The sequence below is a fragment of the Centruroides sculpturatus genome, unplaced genomic scaffold (genome assembly GCF_000671375.1).
Source record: "Centruroides sculpturatus isolate CEXI.00-Female unplaced genomic scaffold, Cexi_2.0 scaffold483, whole genome shotgun sequence".
In the NCBI taxonomy this organism is placed as follows: Eukaryota; Metazoa; Arthropoda; class Arachnida; order Scorpiones; family Buthidae; genus Centruroides; species Centruroides sculpturatus.
The window spans coordinates 260,259-286,327 of NW_019384741.1; the positions used below are offsets into that span (position 1 = coordinate 260,259).

The window sequence follows — 26,069 nt, forward strand, 5'->3', positions numbered from 1 at the left end:
TAACAAAGAACACTTTATTCACGTTGTATTACAAGCATGGGTGGTCTTGTTAATAACCATCTATGTTCCTTTAAAGACACCAGACTCTTTCCATTTTAACCAGTCTCTAACTATTGGAATCTTTAAGAAAAGTAATTGCTAATTTTTTACAGATCATTTTCATTACTGTTTTTGTAAATACTATTAATTATTTTATTCTAAGCTTGGAAAGTGGCTAAGAAATCCGTAACGATCTTCTTCATCTTGGCATCTGTTTCGTCGCTTATCTTTCCTTCCGTGGAAATGGTCTTCAACAAATCTTGGTGAGAAGTACGGATGTGTTGCAGAAATTCGTTCTCAAATTTCTGGATCTTGGAGGGATCCAGTTTGTCCAGATAACCTCGCACACCAGTGTAAATTACTGCCACTTGATCTTCAATGGGCATCGGAGCTGAAAAAGTATACAAAGTTATTGAAACATTTTAATTATTTTATATTATAAACACAAATGCTTCATGTACTGTATTGTCCTTGTTTTAGCAGTTCAGTCAGACGAACGCCCCGATTCAGTAGCTGTTGTGTAGCGGCATCCAAGTCGGAACCGAACTGGGCAAAGGCGGCCACTTCTCGATATTGAGCCAATTCTAATTTCATGGAACCTGCAACCTGCAGTATTATAGTTTATTTTAAATCATTATCCTATATTATACATACTTATTGAACTAAAGAAAAATAAGTTTCTAGTGCTAATATTTTTAAAATCAAAATTTGTAAAATAACAGATCTATATTAGAATTAAACATACCTGTTTCATAGCTTTAGTTTGAGCGGCAGATCCTACCCGACTGACGGACAAACCGACATTGATGGCCGGTCGGATACCTTTGTAAAAGAGCTCTGTTTCTAAAAAGATCTGTCCGTCGGTAATAGAAATTACATTTGTGGGAATGTATGCCGAAACGTCTCCGGCCTGAGTTTCGATGACAGGCAACGCAGTAAGTGAACCGCCTTTAAACTGCTCATTCATTTTGGCAGCTCTCTCTAGTAATCTCGAATGAAGATAAAATACATCTCCTGGATAAGCTTCACGACCGGGTGGACGTCGAAGCAATAGGGACATCTGTCTGTAGGCTACAGCCTAAAAACAAATTTTAATTTAATAAATGTATTATGTTAAAATAATAAATAGCTATTTTCTTTTACCTGTTTAGACAAATCATCATAAATGATAAGTGCATGCATTCCATTATCTCTGAAATATTCACCCATGGCACATCCAGAATATGGAGCAAGATATTGTAAAGGAGCAGCATCGGAAGCAGTTGCACTGACAACAATGGTATATTTCATAGCATCTGTAATTTATGATGTAAAACATCTTACAATATGAACTAAACACTAAAATACAGATTAATTAAAAAATTCATCACTTTTAAGTCATGTGAACCATTGTCATAATGATTCACATTGGCTGTGTTCAGCAGACTCAACAGTTCCAGAGCTGTTAAGTACTTTTCTGTCGAACACCCTCTACAGTAGTGCTGTCTTGGAACACGTTCGGTATTTTGACATTTAGTACATTCTTTCATTTACACTACCTATCGGTAGTTGAAACTGACTAATGATGGATGCTTCCTGTTTCAATGCACACATCACTCATCATTCAGCAAATGTAACTACGCAACAGCTACCGATTGAAATATCTTTGATCAGTTACAACTGTTCATTCTGCTGAATGCAGCCATTTTCAACAAGACATCATTTTTGCCTACTATATTTGTATTTATCCAAATTTATTTTAAAATTCTATTTTTGATGTTTTTAGCTATATATTAAGTAACAAATGCTTCAATGAAAATGTTTCTCATAATTCAATTTCCCATTTAAACAATCTGAACAGATAACTATACAGATTAGTATGTACACACCTTCCCCCTCTCATGATCTGAAAATGTACTGTACAATATATTTAAAGACAAAATTATCAAATCATATTGATCAATTTCCTTGATTATCATATTCTAACAATACTAATATTCTAGTATTAACAAAACCTCTTTCTCTATCATTGGAAATATAATATCTTCAGACCACTAAACATCTTCACCTTTCAGCAAAACATGTAAAATGTAACAATTCACAAATGTTTTCAGAATCACCTGATTTGATGAATTCCAATTTGAATCAAACTGTTTGAACCTGAAGCTGAAATCAGGTAATTCCAAAAACATCTGAATTGCTACATTTTACATGTTTTGCTGGAAACTGAAGAGGTACAGTAGACTCCCCTATAACACGGGTTCATATAACATGGCAGAAAAATTGCGACCGTGTTTGTATAACACACTAAAAGAATGAGACAGATTGTCATGGCCAACTCGTGTCTTGACAGGATTGGTCAAATCTGGACCAATAGCAGACATTGCACAAACTGTTGAGTTTAAACGAGCAGCACACCTACTAAAAACCATTTATTATTTAATGGCTATATAAATTATATTTCTATTAATGATGTCTCCAAAGTTCAGTGAATTTTTGCAGAAAAACAACTTTTCAGGAAACATGTGCCCGCCATTCGATGAGCCGCTCCGCAACGAAAACAAGCTTAAGCAATGGCGTCTTCAAACGGTGCGCACTCAGTAAGTAATCCTACAATATTTTGTTTGTAGCATAGTTTATATGGATTATTCCAAAAAAATTATATATGATTTAGAAATGTTGAGTCAAATTATTCTAGAATCGATTAATTTTATGGAAGAAAACCATTCAAACAGCCATAGTCCGTAAACTGCAAACATGCTGGGCTGTGATTGGTTCAAGTATTTAAGTGACTTGTACAACACAGAATTCAGAGGGTCTACTGTATAGTGATCTGAAGATTAACAGCATTATAGTAGTAACCAAATTTTATATAACTGAATATCACGTACAATCTTTCAAGTCAAATTTACAGAATGGAAAAACATAATTTTAAGAACAAATGAATTAGTAAATTCTGAAACACTTCACTTCATTTTACTTATTTTCACAAAGTTGTTTTATCAAAATATTGAATGAATTTACCACCTATTGCCTTTCTTAGTATAGACATTTTTAATGGTTTGACCATGTTCTGTTCCATATATAAGAGGGGTTTATTCCTGGTTATATGTAAGTTATTAGTCTTGCTAAATAATAAGTTTAATTCATCTAATTTAGAAAAGAATGGAAATTTACACTAAATTGGTAATCTTAATGATCACATCAGTCATCAACTTTTTGTAATTTCTAGTTCATTTAAACTGCATCATCAGATACTCTCAAAATTCAGAATTTGAAAAGTGATAAAAATCAACATCAAAACTCATCACTAATACATCTATGAACTTTTGAATGAGTGCTGTATTTAATCTGTGAAACCATTTTATGTTATATTAGAAATTCACTTCATATGTATAATGCATCATAGCAGTTTACTAACAATTTAAATGTTTTTGAATTATTCATCTATTATAAGAACACAGCATACCAGTAATTTGGTAATATTGACATAAAATATGCTTTTTAAAATATTTTAATTAGATAAAATATTTCAAATATTACTCTAACAAGGGGACCTTATGGTCTCGGAAATTCAGTTCGGGATGAGACTTTGCAGGTTAGTAGTATACCTCAAGAGTGTCCACCCAGAAGAATTGTAATGCGCACTAGCCAGAAGATTCTGAGAAAAAGGGCTCTAAAGTTTTAAGCGCAGCTCATATACTGGTAGATTTTACACTAGGACAGCATAGCAAAATAGCTGAGTCTGTAGCAAACTCGCTTGCCATGCGGCTAATCTAGGTTTGATTTTACCTTTGGCTAATTTTTTTTAATTGTTTTAAAAATTATAACTTTTAAATAAGGTTAATGACCTAAAAATATTATCAATTAAACCATAAATACTTTTATTTTATTTATGAAATGACTGTTACAGCTAATTAAAATGAATTAACAACATAAAGATAATATTTTATTTTTAAAAAGTTGAATAATTTCAAATGAATTTTTAATGGAGGCAAATTAAAACTTTAATTACTGTTGTCATTAAAAAGTTATTACAAATTTTAAGATATTATAAGCTATGGAGAGGTTAAAAATATTCATTGTAAATTTGAGGAACTGGTTTCTACATGGAAGAGTAGTGTACAGCTGTTGATTATTATTAATGATTTAATGGATAATATTTTTAGGTCATAACTTTATTTAAAAGTTATAATTTTTAAAACAATTAAAAAAAAAGTTAGCCAAAGGTAGGATCAAACCTAGATCACTCGCGTAGCAAGTGAGTTTGCTACAGACTCAGCCATTTCGCTGTGCTGCCATAGTGTAAAATCGACCAGTATATGAGCTGTGCTTAAAACTTTAGAGCTGTTTTTCTCAGAATCTTTTGGCTAGTGCACTTTACAATTCTTCTGTGTGGACACTCTTGAAGTATACTACTAACCTGCAAAGTCTCATCCCGAACTGAATTTCTGAGACTGTAAGGTCCCCTTGTAAGTTTATTTCTAGCTCAACTGAATGTTCTGAAAAAAAAAAAAAAAATAATAATAATATAGTAATATATGAAAGTAGTCTTGTAGATGCAAAACATACACATTTCAAAAATTACACCTGACTATAATAGCAAATAAGTGAAAGAACTAGGCTTTATTGTTGCAAATATATATCAATTATGATAAATACTATCTTTAAATGTACTGCTAAATTTTAAATTTTGTTTTAAGAGTAAACGTCAAAACACCAATACAAATACCATTTTTTCATTATGTACTGTACATAAAATGTGATAAACTATTAAATAATTGCACTCACCAGAGTCTGTAAGTCTCTTAACTATCTGTGCTACAGTACTTCTTTTCTGACCAATAGCAACATATATACAATATAATTTCTTTTTCTCGTCAGTGCCTTCATTAAAATTTTTCTGGTTGATGATAGTATCAATGGCAATAGCCGTTTTTCTACAATAAAATTCCACAGCATCTTAATCAAAATTACTTTTGAAGTTAAATAAAAATAAATAAAACTTTACCCCGTCTGCCGATCTCCAATAATCAATTCACGCTGACCACGTCCTATGGGTACTAGACTGTCTACAGCTTTGATGCCCGTCAACATTGGTTCTCTGACAGAAATACGAGGAATAATACCCGGAGCCTTTACTCCTACTCTTGCCCTAGACTTTGCATTAAGTGGCCCCTTTAACAAAATTAAAAAACAAAAATTAGACATTTAGAAAACAATATGTTGTGTGTATCTACATAAACACATAATGCTTAATTTTAAAACATCCATAAAAACTATTTCATCTAATATTTTCAAGACAGAATAGTGTGTTAAATAATATGTTTGTGAATAATGTCAATTAATTTGTTTAAATAACAAAGTATTACTGTGTGAGATGTTAGTGCTAGACTGTTTTTGATCACATTCTAGGGTAAAGATATTTCCAATTTAGCAGGAAATTCAAATCCAAGATTTGCATTTTCCCCAAAATTTAAACTTTTGGTCACTACTCAAAGTTTTGAATACTTGAATGTGTTGTGAACTTAATTACAATACTTTATAACTTATTACATTACATAAAATTATTGTTTTACGTAATCTTATTTCTTCCACTAGTACGTATCTATTAATAGGAGTCATTAAACTGGCTTTAAGGATACTGCAACTCAGTTTCACAGATTAAAAATTTGTTGTTTTATTTAATTTACCTGGACACATACATGTTAATATTGTGTTTCGGACTTGTTCGTCCCTCAGCAGGTATTTATATGACACATTAATTTCAGGGCTAATTCTTTCTATTCTGATTTCCACCAAGCAATTAAATTTAAAAATTATTAACAGTAACTTTTTAAACAAATTCATCTCCAATTGTTCTCCTTGACTTAAGAAGTGTAAGTCAAGGAGACAATCAGAGATGAATTTGTTGATTCAACTTCAAACTTTTTAATTTGACTGAGTTTTACATTTACAGTCCCTGTTTTTAGTACTGTTATCTTAACTACAATAGATAAATCAAAGACTCATTTTCACTAATTGCAGATTTTTATTTACAAAAAGAAGCAGTCAAACACAGTCAAACAAGATCTACTCTGCTTCTTTTCTTGCAATAAATTAAAGCAGAGGTGCCAGAATTGCAAGATTGGGGATCTTCCCCAAAATGAGGAGAGTCAACTGGGAATAATGGACAAGAGGTATTAATGGGAAAATTTTGTGAGAAAGACTATATTCTCAAATGGGAATTTGAAAAATATGTAACTTTTTATTGACGAGACTATATCTCGTCTCTAAAATCGCACTGCTGTCAACAGCTGCACACCTTAAAGGTATGAAGGGGTATATGTTGGGAGTAGCAATTTGGTACAGAGTATTTGATACCCAAATCATATACCATACATCTAAATGAATAAATCTAAATACAGTAATTGGTTTATCATTATTATAATATATACTTAAAGAAAAGAGAGGAAAATCTTATTACAATTTTAAAATGAAATAAATGAAAAAATAGTTCTTTGTTTAAAAAATTATTTATGTAGAATACTAAAATGTCTACACATATCTGTCTTATACAATTACCAGGAACCAAACAGTCTGGCTTCAGAGACAACTTTTTATGGGAGGCTACAACTCTGTAAATGTATCTAAGGAGTCAAAGTCCAATCATTACTTTATGTTTTATACATTACTTTTAGTTATTATTCTTTTGTTTTCAAGGACGTTTTATTATGTTTTTAAGGATGGAAAACCCAAAAACATCAACAATAAACTAATTCAAAATTAAAACATTCACTTGCACACAAGACTGATCCCAAACACCAAAATATATAAATAGGATAGTGTTGCATTATAGTTAAAAGATGTCACCTGTTCAACAGAGAGGAATAGCTCCAAAAAGTGACCTTGAGAGTGTGAAGGCCATCTACTTCAGACTGAATTGTCTGGCATTATTTTTGATGAAGCACTTAACTCGTAAGAGTTGTATTCTTTGTTTTTGAATCTAGTTGATACTTAAGATTTAATTAGTCGTATGTCTGTCTGGCAACTCTGGGCAAAAAGATATTGTCTGTACATATCGCATGATACTAGAGATGTTTGTAGTATTCAAATTATCATCATCAGTAAGATATTTAAGATCTGGATACTTTTTACTATTTGAGTACCAAATAGTAAAAAGTATCAAATAAGAAATATTTGGTTTATCCTCAAAAACATTGTTTTTGTAACTTCTCAGAAATATTAAAAGAAAATATTCTCAATATGCAATTTTATATACATACCATATATTTCTGCAGATATGACAACATATAAATATTTGTCAAAGTTTTATAGTTTTAGCATATATCTGTCCTATAAGACAACCCCCAATCTAACAATGGCTTATGAATTTAGTTTAGATCAACAATCATCATCTGAATAATAATACTGTATAGCGTATACGTTATTATGTCCTATTTGTTATTTTTCAAATGAACAAATTTTATTTTCTTGCATCCAGCAGCACTGCCTCGCGATTCTTGCAAGCATTTGCACTGATTCGGACATTCGTGTAATGACCTTGACTATTCACAAAATGTTGTATGGGCTATTCTATTTTGTGGACATACCCTACTCTTTACTAGTAAATAATTTATTTAATAATGGTTTTTTTAATAATGGTTTTAACTCAAAAATTTCAATCTAATCTTTTTGTTTCTGTCCTATAAGACAACCCCGAATTTCGAGAGCCTTTTTTTATGATTCAACTATCAGCTTATCTGCAGAAATATATGGTATATAAAATCACTATTATTCTAATTAGAAACAAACTAGCTCAATGACTCAATTCAAGCATGATGATAATTTCACTTTATACTAATTATTCATTTTATGCAAACAATCTAGCACAGTAAAAATTTAAATATAATTAGTTATGTTATCAAGTCCTTTACACCCAACATTATTCCATAAAATTATTACACAAAATAAGAACGCTAAACATTTTAATAGAGAAAATGTTTTCAAAACTACTACTATTAATATGTTGACTCCATAATTGATTTAGTGTCCTTATTTTATGTATGTTACAAAGGCTAATCAAGCTAATGAAATTTTACATTTCAAAATAGGAAATGCAAATAAAATTTTCACATTATTTTTAGAATTTAACAGATTTTACTGTCCTTTTCATTCACAGTATCTTATAATAAGAGGGTGAGTGTGTTTAATCAATTCTATTTAAAAACTTTTTGCCTCATAAGGTTTGCACATGGTAGTAGGTTTTAATAAAGAAGCAATCCAAAGGAAAACAATTTTTTATGAAATATACAAATACAAAAAATTAACTTTACCTTGCCATCAATAGGATTTCCCAAGGCATCTACAACTCTTCCTAAAATTTCTGCTCCTATTGGAACATCTACAATTGCTCCGGTTCTTTTTACAATATCACCTTCTTTAATAAGTTTATCGTTACCAAACACTACAATACCGACATTATCAGGTTCCAAATTCAAAGCCATTCCCTATAATTTGAAGAAAACAAAATCAAGAACCAAACCAAGGCACTAAATTATTACCACCGCTATTCTACTTAATAAACTAACCTTTAATCCACTCGAGAATTCAACCATCTCTTCAGCTTGAATATTCTTCAAGCCATAGACACGAGCAATCCCGTCACCGATAGACAGCACTCGTCCGGTTTCTTCCAACTCAGCAGTAGGAGCTTGGCCTAAAATTCTTTCCTCCAGGATGGAAGAAACTTCTGCAGAACCTATAATTTATAAATACTTTTTATTTACTAATATTTACAGTTTACAAATACAGTTGAACCTGTCTATCTTAAATTTTTTCCGCATTCTTGTGAAATTCAAGACACCAGGTCCAACTGTATTTAAAGTAAACACAAAAAGTAAAAATAAATTTTATCAGGATCAAATTACAGATCATACGCTGCACAATAGTGAGAGGCATCAAAAAATTATTTTATAAGAATATCAGATAATACACAATTATTATAAATCATAAAATTGGTTAAGACTAAATGTTGAAAAGTTTTTTATGATTCATTGGTTTCTGTAAGTTTAGTTCTATGCAGAAAGTTGTATTGCCCCAAGCAATTGCCACTTTTACTTGGGAGCAACAACTCATAAAAAGAATCATAGATAAAAGGTTGAATATTCTAAAGAAATCCAAAAGGAAAACCAAGTCTGTTAGCAGTATCTTTGATTTTTCTGGAATGAAGGATGAGAAATTTTATATTTTATATTTATATTTAGCTCTGGAAAATAAGAGAGGATGAACTAAAGCTTCTTATTAATGTGAAGTTTGGATTTGACAATTGGGCTAGTTCAAAATAGCCATAGTGTGTGTAATGAAAAATCATTTGTTTGATTGCCCCTCTACTTTATTTCAACAGCAACAGGATGAATACATAAGTTTAATCTCAAACTTAGTTATGCCATTTGGAATTAAAATAATTGAAACCAAGATGTGTACTCAATCTCAAAGATTTATCCAAAAATTCCAGGATCTTCTGATTTTTTAAGTTATTTATAAACATATTTTCTATCAACTGGATAATTAGACAACAACAAAAACAACTTTAAAATTCCAGCAAAGAAATTTACTAATAAAAACATTTTCAATCGGTTTAACCGATCTCCCTCAGTTACGATGAAACAGAATGTGAAAATAGAACATAAAATTTAAAAATTAACAATAACCAGAATTCTAAAATAAATACATAAATAAATAACTGAAATTATAGTTGCGAATAATAAATAAATAATTACAGAAATAAAATAAACAATAAAAAGTAAAAATAGACAAATAAATGAATCCAGCTTTCTTATGGAATACATAAGAAAGCTGCCAGAGCAAATAATCTCAAGGTTGTATATCGATGTAACCTGATGATATTCAGAATTTTAAGGAATGATAAAAAACTGTATAACCATAATTTGGCCACCAGGACATACTCCATCCTGTTAATCGACCAACATTTCAATTTCAAATCAAAACTGGTCTATGTGGGTCCACTATGCGTGACTTAACAACAATGGCTCAAAGAACATAAATATATAATTGATAAAAATCTTGATAACATGACGCTGGCAGCTTAGGCACATCATCAGGACATTCAGGTGCAATTGGAGCAGGCATCGATCATCAAACCAATATTGAATATAAATACAGTACTATGAGATATCTGGAAAGATTGAAAGATTTTTAAAGCGCGCAAAAAAACTGATTACATCAACCATATGAGAGCCACACACACCTTGGCTACCGTATGGCAGTCTTTTTATGAAAGTTAATTTTATCAAGGAACATTTATCTGTCTATTTTTACTTATTGTTTATTTTATTTCTGTCATAATTTATTTATTATTCATAACTATGATTTCAGTTATTTATTTATTTATTTATTTTAGAATTCTGGTTATCGTTTATTTTTAAATTTTATGTTATATTTTCACATTCTATTTCATCGTAACTGAGGAAGATTGAAAATGTTTTTATTAGTAAATTTCTTTACTGGATTTTTAAAGGTGTGCTTTTTTTTAATAATTTAGAATATTCTTATAAAAGTTGCTTCTAGCCCTTGGTATAATTATATTAATTAAATTATCAACAACTGTGAGACAGATAATAGTGAGGGCTTATCAGACCAAAGATGGGCACAGATGCTCAGGTATCAAAGTGAAAACGTTTAATAAACACAAAAATGATTACATAAATTTGGAAACAAAAGAACCCAAATGCATTTCAGACTATTTTCTGAAATCTCATCAAGTTCCCACATTCATTGTTCTTTTTCTATATGTTCGATACATTTTCTCCATCCTTCTTCAGTTATTTTTTCAATAGCTTTATTTATTAAAATTTGCACATCTGACAGTTTGAATGTGTTGTGATATGTGATGTAACTTTTCATATCTGCCAATATCAATTCAATAGGATTTAAATTTCAATGATACAGAGGTAAACATAACACATCAATACCTATTTCTTTGGCCATTTCATCAATAATATATTTATCGTATTTATGTTTTACTTTTTTAACAATATCCTAAAGTTCTATTTTCAAAATTTTGTCATTATGATGAACCCTATTTTTTTCTAACCAAAAACTTATGCCAGCTTTTTTCCAAGTACAATTTAGATCCTTCTCAATTTTAGCTGAGCGATATACATCATTGTCCATGACAACAAGAGCATTATTTTCTAATTTTGATGATAATTTTTCAAACCATTTTTTGAAATTATTGCTATCCATTTCTTCATGGTAATCTTTTGTCGACTTTGATTCAAATTCATATAGACCACCATTAAGAAAACCTGTACAGTAGTACCTCAGGATATGAAATTAATCTGTTCCGAAACTGAGATCGTATGATGAAAATGTTGTAAAGTGAGTCATTTTTCCCCATATGATTACATGTAAAACCAAATAATCCGTTCCAACATGAAAAACACACTCAAATTAAAGCTTAGCAGTATATTGAAAAAAAAAACTTTAGCAAGGAAAACACTGAAAAATGTGTTTTGTAGTTGTAAAGTATAAATAACCATAATAGAATAATAATTGATTTTAAAAATGTAGTTTTATTTGCACTTTACCCTTGAGGATAGACGATGGTGGAGGTGTAAACTGGGCAGAGGAGAGGGAAAAGGGAAAGGATACTAAAACTTAACTTACATAACATAATGTAACAATAACTTAACACTAATTTTTTTTTATCTTTCCTGTTTTGTATATATATTTTTAATTTTTTATTCACTGCTTTTTACTTTCTTTCCTTCACTTCCACCAGCACTTTCACTGGACAGAGGTTGCTTGGTAAAATAACTATCCAAAGAGGTTTTGCTTTGCCTACTTTTTAAAATGTTTCTAAAATGACTTTAGCAAATGTCATTACTCTGAGCAGCAATATGGCCAGTGTAAACCTTTTCGGGATGTTTCTTTTCAATAAAATCAGTCACTTTCTGATAATACCTCAAGATTTCCTTTATCGAGTGAGATCCTTCCACAACGAAGCAAACACGTGTACTGAGACAAATGAACAGAAGTGAATAAAAAATGGTGCTGCAAACTAACGTAGCATCGTATGGCAAGTTTTTGTTTGTACCATGGAGCAAAATTATGTTCAAATTTCATGTCGTATCCTGAGATACTACTGTATTACTGCCTATACGAACAAGAACTATTCATTTTCCCTTCCCAGAAGGATTTTTCAATCCAGATCATCCAGTTATGAAAGCTTCGCAATATGATGTAATTGAACAGTCCTTTCATACTTTATTCTTGGTATGGTCTGCATTAATCCATGTTTTGTCCAAATAGTAAATCTTACGGCCTAAAGAACGCATTTCTCTTATTTTTCGTAAATATTGTCTCTTTCAATTAATCTACTATTTCTGTTTCAGTTTGTATATTTAAAATTAAGTAATTTTAACAAATTATATATCAAGGATTGAGTAGTCTGGTAAATCTGGATCATCAACAGCCTGTAATACCTATCTACAGTAGGTAATTCATTTAAAAAAATGAAAATGGTGTACTTTACCTCTAATGGCACATTTTGTGAATTTATCTTACTTGTCAACAAGTTGAGTATGCTTACGGGTTTTCAAAGTAGTTATTACTTTACCATTAGTAAAATATTCTATACGAATTCTGTGAATGCTCCTTTCTGATATCCCTGTTGTCTTTGCTATCATTTTCACTCTATCCTTCACACAAACTTCCAAATTTGTTTCAGTTAAAGAATTAAACAAATTTAATACTATTTGTTTATCTGAGCTTCTCAGCAATTTTCCTTGTTGATGTTTAATAGTATTTACATTTAAGTTTTCCATTTTTGTAATTCGACAACACAGTTTAAATAACAATAGTTACTGTAATGAATGGAAAACTAACCAAAACATTATAGTATGCATGACAGGAAAAGGTTTATTTTTAATAATTCAGAAGATGCAAATATTCATTAAAGTAACAATTTAACAAATATGAAATAATTACATTTATACTCATTGCTAAGTGACCAGTACTCATATTTCATTAATGATTTTATAAATAACAAAAAACTATTTTCTGTGAATGAATGAGATGCAAGATAGTTTCTAATTGATGGACATGGGCTTAAATAAGGGTTGTCCAACCTATTTTTTCCCAATGAGCCAAATTAGAAATTTACATATATTCAGTGGGCCACAAAGGTACTTTATATAAATATATGCTTTTAAAAAGTTCAAAAATGTAAATATCAAATGTTAACAACAACAAACAGTATTTTTTGTAATTATATATATTATTGTCAGTCAAAACAAATTATATTCCCACAAAATAAAAATAAATTCAATGTGATTTTTGACATTGCCTTCCTTTTATAATATTGTCAGTATCTGCTTTTATGATACTAGTCGTAATTCTAAAAATGTTAGTTATATTGGAATCACTCAACTTATTTCTTTCAGAAGTTTTGATGTTTTTCACAAACAAAAGAATTGTTCACAACAGTATGTACTGTACAGTACAGTACTACTCCACATGCATAACAGTTTTCTAGAGCTAATTACATTATTACGACATCAAAGTATATCCAGTGAAATTTTTTAAGATATACTTTACCAAAATAAATGAAAATGCATCTAAAAAATGTGTAGGGTGCAATAGGCCATGGGCTGCAGTGCATAATTTGAAGTGAAAATTCTGTCTGAACTGTGATATGCATATGTTAACTCATTTAGATCAAAGTGCCTCTACGCTGTAAGACAGGTATCAAACTGGCGGTCTCCAATGTAATTTTTTGTGGCCAGTGGCCGCAATGCTCTGAAATTAAACAGCTTACAGATCAAGATTAACTGATAAACATCTATCTGCCATACTGAAAATTGTTCTCAGTCTTTGAATCTAGATAATGAAAAACTAGGAGAAAAAAAATTAGTGCTGGTAATTTTCCGGTGAAAACAATTTTAGTTTTATAAATATGTACATTAAATAAAATAAATATTTAAATAAAAGCAATACTACAGCAATTATATATTGTTGAGTTGAATTCACTGAACTACATAATGTGTTTAAATTGCCCTATCTATATTCCTGCATTCTCATTTGAATTTTAATTTTAAAAAAATTTGTACAAGTGATGTGGCCCACGTAAATCTTACCAGTCGCATTAATGGTCTGTTGTTTAAATGAGTTTGACACATCTGCTGTAAGAGAACAATAGATCAAGAACAACTAATATGGTCAACATGACTTGCTTTTACAGTAACACATTTTCTGGTGTCACTTTACATATGCACTATGCCTTTCTTCTCTTACTGCATAAAATATGGCTGGGTTTCAGGATTCCAAGATTGGGCTACAAGTAGCAGATTAAAATATTTGTAGGGCTTCTACTATTGGGTGACTTGCTACTTTTTGGGCCACTTTTAACATAATTTTTGCTAAATTTTGGGGTATCCTGCTTTTCTTTTTTTAAACCTATCTTGCGACATGTGAGGTTCTCACCAAACATGCTGTTTACCTGTATTTACTTATTATTAACTAATGAAAATAGCATTCTGTATACATAGCCATATTCTGTTTGCTTAATAAATTACATTAGTACATGGCATTTGACATAATACACAGAAATATATAATCTCAGATAATTCAAAGTCACAAACATCTCGACCCACAAATTTCAAACTAATGAGAATTTCCTGTAACAATCTTTCCAATTTAAATACTAAAGTCTATACTTTTCTGCTTTATTGGATATATATATATATAGACTAACTTCTTTAACTCAGCAGTTTTGGCTCTTTCAGTCCATAAAGGGTAAAAATTATTGAAATAGTTTAATACTGTAGGAGTATATCCTTCATTTCTTAAAAAAGTATTTATAAAGAACATCAAGAAATATAATCAAATCAATCCTCCAACATTTACAGATTCCTTTCTTGATGTCTTAATTTACTGAAACTTCTTAAATCAGTTTAATCAAAAATAATTTCTAAACTGAATTTTTGTGAGACACACATCAGATAATAACTGACTCAAGTTTTCCAATGATTTTAACAAGCAATGAGTGAACAAGTTTAGTCAAAAGAAATAAATCAAATATTTTTATAGTAGTTCAGATTTAAGTTCAAAATGGATTTTAGCCTGGCTGTTCATAATTATAGAATTTCTTACTTTATAGTTAATTAATATATTAATTTTTGACATGATTAAAAAGTTCTGAATTACAATATTACATGTATATTATATTGATAACATTTATAGACTAATTTTTTAACATTTGAAACATAGTTTAATAACACTATCTGTTTTAAACTCTTTATGGCTGGTAACATCATATGAAAGACAAGTTACTCATATCAACTACAGTCAGAAAGTAATGTCCCCCTTTTTTTTGTTAAATAAGTTTGCAATGTGAGCAATTTGAATTTTATGCAATTCCACCAACTTTCATCTGCAGTTCTTTGCAATAACAGCTTTGTAAGTAAACAAGTGACAGCACTGCATCATTTTACAAAATGGCTGATATTGATGTGTGTGTAAGACAGCAATCTGTAATAGAATTCCAGATTGTGAAAAGTATAACACCAACTTGCATTCATGAAAGGCTGAAGAAACATTCTTCAGCCTTTATGTTTATGAGGATGCAACAGTGACTATCAGCACTGTTAGATGCAGGGTTTGCTCTTCAGCTTTTGTACAATGACAAACCACCTTGGCTGATGAAAACTGGAACAGCTGGCTGGCCACTGCAGTGACTCCAAAGAACAAGCAAGTAGTTGATGAGATCTATATTGCTGACTACAGGTAACAACCAACAAATTGTGCCACATGCTTTCCATCAGTACAGACAGTGTGAAGGGCATTATTGACAAAATGGGCTACTCAAAGGTCTGTACTGTAAATGATGATTAACCAAAATGAGAGAGAATAAAGAAACAAAGAAAACAATAGCCACTAACCTGTTGCATTGCTTCAATATGGAAGGGGATAAGACTTACTTCATTTTTTTGAACCTAAATTCAAGAGGCAGTTGATGGAATGTCATCACAAATCACAAAGGAAGAAAAAATTCAAAAGTGTGTGATTTGCAGGAAAAGTTATGGCAACAGTGCTTTGTAACATTTCTTTTTTATTGTAGTCCAAAAAAGCCATATTTTTTGGACCACAAGTGCACAATAAATTCTGTTCAATACATCAAGACCCCCAAACAATAAAACATGTCTTTAGAGAATTTGCCCAACAAAAGCTCAGGTGGATGTAGTTCTTTTGTACTACAATGCAAGACCACATGCCAGTGCACAAACTACTAATTAGGTTGCAAATATTAGATGGGAAGTCTTGCCTCATCCATTGTACAGTCTTGACCCATCACACTACCATCTGTTTGGGCCACTACAAGAAGCTCATTGTGGACATCACTTTGAAGATGAAGAGTTTCTGAAAAATTTCATAAGACAATGGCTGAGAAAGACAGTAATTTTTACCATGCAAGAATATTTTTAAAAATTTTAAGGATATTCTTGCAATGATTTTTGTCCATATTTTTACAGGGACATCACTGAATGTCCTTGTAAAAATATGGACAAAAACCATTGAAAAGGATAGCGATTACAGTGGGTGATCGGTTAATGATCAGATTGGATAACGAACACTTTCATGAAAGATTCTTATGTTCGGACAACGAACATTCCACAGAACAAACACAAGAAGAAGCAACATAAACTAATGAATACCGATTGGTCTTCCATTGTCTTCGGGCAACAATTCAAAACTTTTTGGAGTGCAGGAGACGTCGACATCGACGCTCAAGCCAGTATATACCGATCAGATAGTATTCCTCCAAACTTTGAAACTCTCCCTTGTAATTCCAGCCTTTTATTTTTCTGACAAAACAATTCTTTTACATATTTGCATGACTGTTGGGTAGGCACTCGTTAAGTTTTGCATCTGTTTCTCTTTTCGAAAGGTGAGAGTGGGCAGAAGATGCCTAATGTTGCTAGGCAGTATGGCATGAACAGGTCTACAGTAGGCCGCAGTTCAACCATATTTAAGAAAACTACTGTATAATCAAAAAGACTCAAGCAGCTAAAGGAGTAACAAAAATCACATCTGAGAAATAAAGAACATCAAACAGTTCATAATGGAACTTGAGACAGATCTGATGACAGAAAAAGGCCAAGAACTCTTGAGATATGTTTTCTTCTGAAAAAGAGGATTAATGCCGATATGTGTTATTAAAGATCCTTTGAAGAAGTGGGATGATGTCAGAACAACAGTCTTAGAATGGCATCCAAACCAGGTTGAGGCTTGGGGATTTCTACAATTTCAATGCTATTAATTACTTATGAAAAATCCTGAAGAAGAGAGAAAAGCAATCGACATTAAATAGATTCTTTAATGCTTTCAAATGGAAAAAACATGACCAATAAAAATGCAAGACCGTGTATGTATGTATTTTTATTACTACATATAAATATAAACAACCCAAAGCGTGCTCAGCAGAAAATAATAAACTATAACTAAATCAACACCTGTTCACTCGCTGAGAGATTTATTCTTAACACAAACGTTTTCAATCCAATCAATGGATCATCGTCAGGTAAATTAGAACATTTCAAAAAATAGAACAACAAGTTCAAAATACAAANGTACAGTAGAGCATCGATTATCCGACTCAATTGGGGACTGGGGTTGGTCGGATAACTGAAAAAACAGATAACCGAAAAATATGAAAAAATACATTATTAGTATGGTATATTAACATATCTCATGTAATTAGTATATTGCTATTAACCTACTTCGCGTTGAATTTTCATCGATGTTAAGCCTAACAAAAATTTTTTTAAAATAATAATCGTCGCTATTGTATCGTTAAAAATTAGAAAATTAAGCCTCGTTTAAATACTGGCTCCCTTTCATGATCGAGCCAGTGTTGCCAGCTAACATGTAAAGTACTATTAAAGTAGCCAAGACATAGCCAAATATTGTAGCGCCACATCACTAGCGGACATTTGAATTTGCTGACTAGAACGGTAAGTTAACCGATGTGACGGTTAATCAATGCTCTACTGTATATATTTTTTATTTTTTGAGGGTCTCCAGAATGAATTAATTAAATTCCCATTAAAACCTATGATAAATCGATAATCGGTTAACGAAAAATTTGGATAGCAAATTATGTTCGTTTATGTTCGGATTATGTTCGTTAACCAATCATCCACTATATACTGAAAAGTGAAAACTTAATTGTGAAAGTTACGGTTACAGTAAATTTCACTTAGTTTTCTTGTAAAATAAGAGACACAAAATAGGAGGCATTACTTTCTGACCGACCCTCATATATATCATCCATAACAAAATCAATCCAATTTGTCCAGAAAGAGAGATCACACATGCTAGAACAAAATATATTAAGAATATTAATAGGAATAAAACTCACCTGGACCCGCAGCAGCATATTTTGTAGTTGAGAAATTTCTCGTTCCAACTGAAGCGCATGGTAAAAATTTAGGTGGTATCTAAAAATTAACATTTAGAAATAAATATTCATAAATTTATATATTTTTAGATAATAAATTAAATCAGTTAAAAATATATTCATTCAATAAAATAAATTTATAAAAAACTTGATTTTAAAATAAATTAACAATAAATAAATTGAAATAAATGTAACATTTGACATTATTATTATACAAGCAGGAACCGTAGAACAGTATTTTCTGAACAATAATTAGAACGTAAGATATTTCATGTCCTAATTATTTAAAAACATGTTTAAACTTTAGAAAACTTGTGTTCTGAGCATTCCAGTTTGGAATATAATGTTGACTTGATGCAGATCTTGTTTAAGATCAAAAACTTTCATTAACTTTTACATTAAATATTTGTTATACTGGATATTAAAGGTTCTGTTGATTGTGTTAATGTAATTCATTCCAGTAATTAAGAAGAAAGTAATTTGGAGACAGTTTTTCTGAATAATAGCTACTAAGAACATTTCCTAAAAATGAAACAATCATCAGCACAATAGGCACAAATTACATAATTCTTATTATGGTTTAATCATGTCACAAGTTTATACGTTTATTAATGATGCAACGAATATGCGGTTACTATTTGGTATTCGGCTAAATACTGAATACCTAAAAACAGGAGTAAGAAATAACAAAAACACAGTAAATTAATCATTTTGGTAACTTTTATTACTGCTGAACATACATTTCAAGTTCAAGAGAGCACAATTTTTTCTTATTTATGTAAAAGATCAAAGGAAAAGTAATACAGTAAAGCGTCGATTATCCGAAAGAATTCCAGTCGGCAAATTTAAATTTTCGCCAGTGCTGTGGCGCTGCAATCTTTGGCTATGTCTTGGGCTACTCAAATATTTTACGTTTTTGATACTAAATTAACTTCTGAAATATAATTTTTTATTGTTTTTATATTTTTCAATATATTTATTTTGTTCGTACAAAATAAAAAAATAATTTTTAACGATACAATAGTCTTCGTTAGGCTTAACATCGACGAAAATTCAACGCAAAGCAACACGCAACAGAGAAAAATGTCAAGATGGGATAAATTAATAATTTTTTCGTACATAATCGGTTATCTGAAACATCGATCTTCCGAACAACCCCAGTCCCCAATTGATTCGGATAATCAACGCTCTACTGTATAACTAAGTTATTTTTTAAGAGATCAAAAGAGGTAACAAATCAAATGAAACTATCTAATTATTATGTTGTTTAGTCATCTATATACTTATATATATAAGAACAAGTCCTGATAGGATAATTAACACATAGCCAAAACTACTGGTGCTAGAAACTTAGAAATTTGAGGGTGTGTTCCTTTTGTGAAGTTTAGGCATGCTAAAAAAAGATTTTACGAAATTCAACCCTAAAAGGAGAAAAAGGGTAAAAAGTTTGTATGAAAATTTTTACTGTGTGAGCACATTTAATCGAACCTTAGGTCATAAAATGTGAAAAAATTAATAATTAATGATTTGTAATGTATTTTTATGAAATCGTCCCTTATTATAAACTTGAAAATTAAATTAATTTTTTTGTTTCATTGTACAAAATTATTTATCATAACTGAAGTTCCAGACAGCTTGGTAGCCTGAATGGTCCCAGGCTTTTGCCCATGTATGCTAAGTAATTTTCATTACAAGCATTTAGCTTTCTGAAGTCTATGAGAACAATTATTTGGCATTGACGGCTCTGAATTTTGCACCAATAAGCTGCCTCAACTTGTTCAATTATGTTATGAACTCAATTTCATATTTATTTTCACATTTTCACTTCACGGTCCTTCTCTGTTCTTTTTCCATTATTTACACATGTAGGTCATTTCATTATTAGCCACATTTGATATCATCACTTATCACATACTGCCATGACACTCATGTCTGTCTGCTACAATTGCCAAGAATTAAAGCAATTGGCAAAGCAGTGACAGTGGGTCAATAGAGAGCAGGATGTGCAATCCTTGCCATAATGCAATTTGCATGCCAATTTTCATACTTACATTAATCAAGCCGAATAGTTTGGCTGAATATTCAGCTATTCAATCACGCTCCTGGCCAAATATTCAGTATTCGTCAAATATACTATTTGTTGCATCACTAATATATATATATATATATATATATAAATAAACTTGTACACACACCTACCTTCTGTTTTAGTGTGCTTTTTATATTAAAAAGTTCTCTGGAATAATAGTTACACGTTTTATAAAATGTTATATTTTATGCTTCTTAAAGGAAACAAACGAAGAAATTATTTTCAACAGTACTTCCATGACATATATACACTACATAGTTAATATATTTGGAATGTATATTATACAAGACCTCTCACACATAGCAGAATGGGAGAAAAATTATTACAACAATGAGATATGAACAAACTTAGAATATGATCCATTCATATTTCAAGATGTTTTTTTCATTACATCAAATAGTTCACTAAAGCATTTTTTCTCAACTGGTGCTCCATGAAGATTTGAACAGTACTTTTCATTCAATCAAGTTACTTATTAAAAAATTTATTTGGTTTCATAAATTTTATGTTTATGCCTTTCATTAACACACACATACCTACTTCTATACATACATAATCTTGCACTTAATAATTTATATACACTTAGAGCTTAATAACGGAAGAACCACCAATGTTCTGGCATTCTCAAGAAATTGAAAAACAGCATTGAAGTGTGAGATTGTCCATCCTCATCAGTCATTGTAAGATTCAAGTCATCCACAAGCACAAATTGAATATGCAGTACTTTATTTGTATTTTACTTTGCAATTCCATATTATTAATACTGCTTGCAGGCAAAATTTACTAAAATATTGAATGCGTATTCCGTCATGTGACTTGTTTGAAAGTGCTAGAACATAATAGTCAGCATCACTCAATATTATAACACAATAATAATTCAATATTTTGCAATATTGAATGCTTTTTGATCAATATCTAGCTCCTCCTATTAAACTTCAAAAAACCCGAGTCACATACTCCCTAAGATGAAAACTCATGCTGAAAATTTTGTTTACTACCATAAATTTTTTCCTACAAAATAACTGGTCTATGATGAAGCTATAGAACATGAAAAGCTGTAATGTTATATCTTTGTTATTAATTTGAACAGTTAGAGCCTGTGCAAAACAAACTTATATGCTAACAGAAACTACAGTTAAAATGATTGTTGTTTGATATTAAGTTCTTGTCAAAATGAAATACATTACAATTAGCAAATTTTATTAAGTAATCACAAATGTGTCATATCTTACAAAAATTGTAGATTTAAATATCTTTTCGTTCCTATATCTGCCAGAGAAAAAGTACATGCCATTTTTCAAATTAAAATAAATCTCATAACTAGAGTGAATGTCACCAGGAAAGAATTGCCTACATTTGATAAAAAATTTTTCAGTAGGTAAAATCAAATGGATGAAGTCTTTACAGTCATTATGATTATTGAGAGTAATATCTTAATAATTATATTTTAAAAAAATACTTATCAAACACTTAAGTATTTTATTAAATATATATAAGAAGTTTTTTGGATACAAAACAATAACTTATATTTAATCATTTGCAAAACATTATTCAGTTATTGTAAATTTTACAAATGAAACAATTAGTTGTCATGTCTTTCCACCATCTTCCAGAAGTTTAGTAATAAATTAATTAACCATGCGCTTAATTGTATGATAAGTTTAATTAAACTGTTTTTTACTTCAGTGCATTCCTTATTGCATTTGTTAGATCTGATATTGTCATATTGCTGATCCATACACAACTTTAACCATTATCATCTAAATGGATTATGGATTTGGTTTATTGGGTTCTGATCTGGACTTAGTGCTGGTCAGCCTAATAGTTTAACATTTTTACTTTTATCTTTAGATGATAGATAGCGGTATAAATGAATTATCCTGTTATTACAACTAATCTTTACCTATAATACTTTCTCCAACCAGTAGTAATACTTTCACTATTAAATTTATGTCATCTTTTGAATTGTGAACTCCAAGTTTCAATTCATCAGAGAATATAACTGTCCCAATTAGTGTGATTTATAATGTATTATTGAGAAAAATCATGATCATCAGTGAAGTGATATGGCTTCCAAGCGAGTTGGTTCATTCCTCTCATATACAACCGTGATCAAAAAGTATTGGGAATGATTCAATAGTATGCAAGATTTGAATTTATCTGTACATTAAATTATTATTGAGCACCAAATCTGACTTGAGTGTTCTGTTGTTCATCAGTTGAAGTGGATGGTTTACTAGAGCATGGTTCATCTTCATTGTGTTTTATGCCTTCCTCAAACTTCTTATACTACTTTTGCAAAATACACTTATTTTTGATAAATTGTCATCAGATGCTTTTTGCAACATTTCAAACATTTTTACAGCAGTAATTCCATTGTGAAAACAAAATTTAACGAAAGGTCTTTGCTCATAAGAATCAAGGATTTCTGTAACTGTTTATACTTAATCCTAGATGAGAATGATCTTTTAACTTTGTCTCACAAGCCCAAGCAATGTTTTGTTTTTTTTCTTTTGCAGTTACATTATAAATACTTGGATCAATAAGACCATTGTTTTTATCACCCTCTCAAAAACCCAAGCAATAGCTCGCACACACAGCCAGTATATAAATAATAACTAAAATTAAGAAGAAACTAATTTGGATGATGTGAATTTTTAGTAATATTGAAATTTGCCTAAAGTGGCAATTTCTATGTTATTTAAATATTTTTTTTTATAATCTTATACTTATTAAATTCACATAATAGTATTTTCAGACACAAGTACAGTACAATCCATTTCTCTACATAATTATTAGTCAAGGTATTTACAACATTTCCAGATAAGATTCTTGTCAGCTATAACAATCAGAACTTTGTTGCTTCAGTTGTAACAAAATCTCTAATTTCAAGATACTCTGATTTAAATACATTTTTTCAATTTTGGAAGAAAAGGGAATAATAATGGTATTGAACCCAGGCAAAAGTTCCTCCCATTTTTAGTACTAGAGGGCAGTGCACCGCAAAACCAAAGCATCATCTATTCCACACGCGCAAAGTTTTGACATTCGACAGAAGGGATTTTGGCGAGTACTCGGAAAAAAGTTGCATTACTCGGTCGTCATTTGTAAATTTCGTTAAGCATTAATTAACCACTCTGCAGCGATCGACGGATATACCCGTCAAGGGCAATCACGTGGCGCCGGAGAATGTCGTCTATATCTGCCAAAAAATTTTAGCCAAAAGTTACTGTGAAAAGAAATTCACATAAAAAGGAAATACGTAACAATAAAGAAGGATTTTTTTCTTCAGTAGACATAACTGTTAAAAAAAAATTTTTTTTCCTGAAATAGAAACAAGACAAACGCGTGGGAAAATTTTTTAAAAATGTCCCACATTTATTCTCCACTACATCACAATAGCACCATATCTGACTAACCCTCCATACAAAGGTTAATGGCAAAAAATAAGGAACATTTTAGACACGCTTCTTTTATTTCCGAAAAGGCAAAAATGCTCCACAGAGGCAAGACAGGTACCACATACGACGAGGGTACCTTCGACGACTGCAAGCGGCGTAAGTGGTTTGGAAAGTTTAGCTTGTAAAAAAAAAAAAAAAGGACAAACTTTCACATCATCCAAATGCATATATTATTTAGTATATTCAAATAATAAATGTTACATTTCAAACAGATTGTTCTACTTCGAGAAATTTCAATTCGAAAACATCCCCAGAGGTCACTTACTCTACAAGAAATGTTCTCAAACTTTGCAGTTCATTACCACATCTAGCAGTTCCGAAAGCCACTTCCGAAACAAACGAGCCGGAAGCCACTTTTTTGGTATTTTTCCATTAATTCTGAAATTTTTTCTTAAAAACATACCAACACTTATGGTATGTTTTTAAGCAAAATTATTTTTATATTGTTATCTCTCTCTATCCATAAATTGCAGGTGTAACACAGGTTTTGCACTAGTTTTCCTGCAAAAACAAAAAACAAATAAACTTAAGATTCAGCTTTCTCACCACTCCATTACCATTTTACAGATGCATTTCCTGAACTCAGATAATAATAGAGCTAAATTCTCTACAAACCTATATTAAAATCAATATATTACTAATTAAAAAACTTAAAGCTCTACTTAATAAGCTTGTATAAAGTATAAAATATAAACCGTATAAAGCTGTTAAAGGCAAGAGATACGAGAAATGTTATTAATAACTTCAGCATCGAAAATAAATATGTCGATTCAAATATTTTGTTAATTTTTCCCCTTTAAGACACACGATAAGTATCGTAAATAGCCAATTTACCTTCGGAACGTTTTTGGGTAATTGTTTTATAACGAAACTGGCTAATCGAGCCGAGAACAGAGACATTTTGCAGATTTTCTCCGGCCTCCCCGTGCAAACAAGATGTCGACCTTTTCGTCCCCGATAACTCTCGCACGCCGACTCTCTTCTAATTTTATCCTTTATTTTTATACCAAAGTGGACGTACGTTATTATTTATCGTTATAATTGTAATATTAAAATATTATATTAGCGGAATTTATTTGTTTATTTAACGAAAAGATTATAATTTAGTGGTCGAGAGTAGATGCCACCCGGCCAAAAGGCGTGATCTATTTATAATAATTTTACGGCATATTTTATATCGATTGGATTAAATAAATTAGAACTGAATTTATCGATTTATTATCGGTAAATTAATTCTCGGCAGGATAAAGTTTAATTCGGATTATTAGATTAATTTATTATAAATTTAATAAAGCCAAATAAAACGTTTAAGTGTTGCCAGTTATATTTTCTTTGTTTTTTTTGTTTATTTAAGTGAATTAACTTGTATATGAATTTAAATGACTCGAAATTCGAATTATAAAATATTTATAAAATTTAACTTGTTAACGGTCATTAATTCATTATTATCTTTAATTTTTTGCCTAAATAGTAAATGCGTATTTTTTGCTGGACCCGAACTCGTCCTTTGTCCGACTGGTATGGAACGGTATATATATTTCTTTACACTGTGGATGGAGCAGTTTATCCGTCATAGACGTAGCAAACGACCGGTTTAGTGCTCAGAGGAAGCAAGAATTTAAACTAAACATATATGGTGTATTGAAAAATTGTACATTTAGTATATTTATCTTGGACTTTATCCATGACCTTCCTGACTCCGAATCTGATATTTAATTACTGGCTTTGCGATCGGGTCGAATTAAAAAAACAATTAAAGCTACCACCGATCATAAATCATCGGATAGAGCAGGGGTGTCCGACTTTTTTGTTTCTCTGGGCCTCATTGGAAGAAGTCAAGGAGTTATGGGCCACAAGTATATATAGTGTAATATATATACTTATAATATACTTGTGGCCCAATATACAAGTATATTTAAAAATTAACATGTCTAGATTATAATAATAAGTATTAAAACTTTATCAAGAAAAAAGGATATTTTAAAAAATTACTTCTACAGACACTTTCAATTTTTACTTAGAAATAGATAAATTCATT

At 30.6% G+C, this 26,069-nt stretch overlaps 1 protein-coding gene and 1 pseudogene across 1 annotated transcript; both read right to left on the reverse strand.

The window, feature by feature from the left end:
- LOC111628390 (ATP synthase subunit alpha, mitochondrial-like) lies at positions 1–25,017 on the reverse strand. The gene is made up of 10 exons (XM_023372166.1): positions 24,866–25,017; positions 18,443–18,521; positions 8,589–8,758; positions 8,334–8,507; positions 5,030–5,196; positions 4,810–4,958; positions 1,183–1,334; positions 785–1,117; positions 501–645; positions 1–430 (listed from the first exon to the last, which is right to left on the reverse strand). The coding sequence occupies exons 1-10, from the start codon at positions 24,929–24,931 to the stop codon at positions 198–200; spliced, it is 1,668 nt and encodes a 555-aa protein (XP_023227934.1). The 5' UTR covers positions 24,932–25,017; the 3' UTR covers positions 1–197.
- Positions 10,547–11,289, reverse strand: LOC111628391 (annotated as a pseudogene).
- Positions 25,018–26,069: the final 1,052 nt, after the last annotated feature.

Coding starts and splice junctions, on each gene's coding strand:
- LOC111628390 (XM_023372166.1), bottom strand. CDS start 24,931: ATGTCTCTGTTCTCGGCTCGATTAGCCAGTTTCGTTATAAAACAATTA. Junction 18,522..24,865: donor TACCCAAAAACGTTCCGAAG/GTAAATTGGCTA, acceptor GTTAATTTTTAG/ATACCACCTAAATTTTTACC. Junction 646..784: donor AAACTAAAGCTATGAAACAG/GTATGTTTAATT, acceptor ATAATACTGCAG/GTTGCAGGTTCCATGAAATT.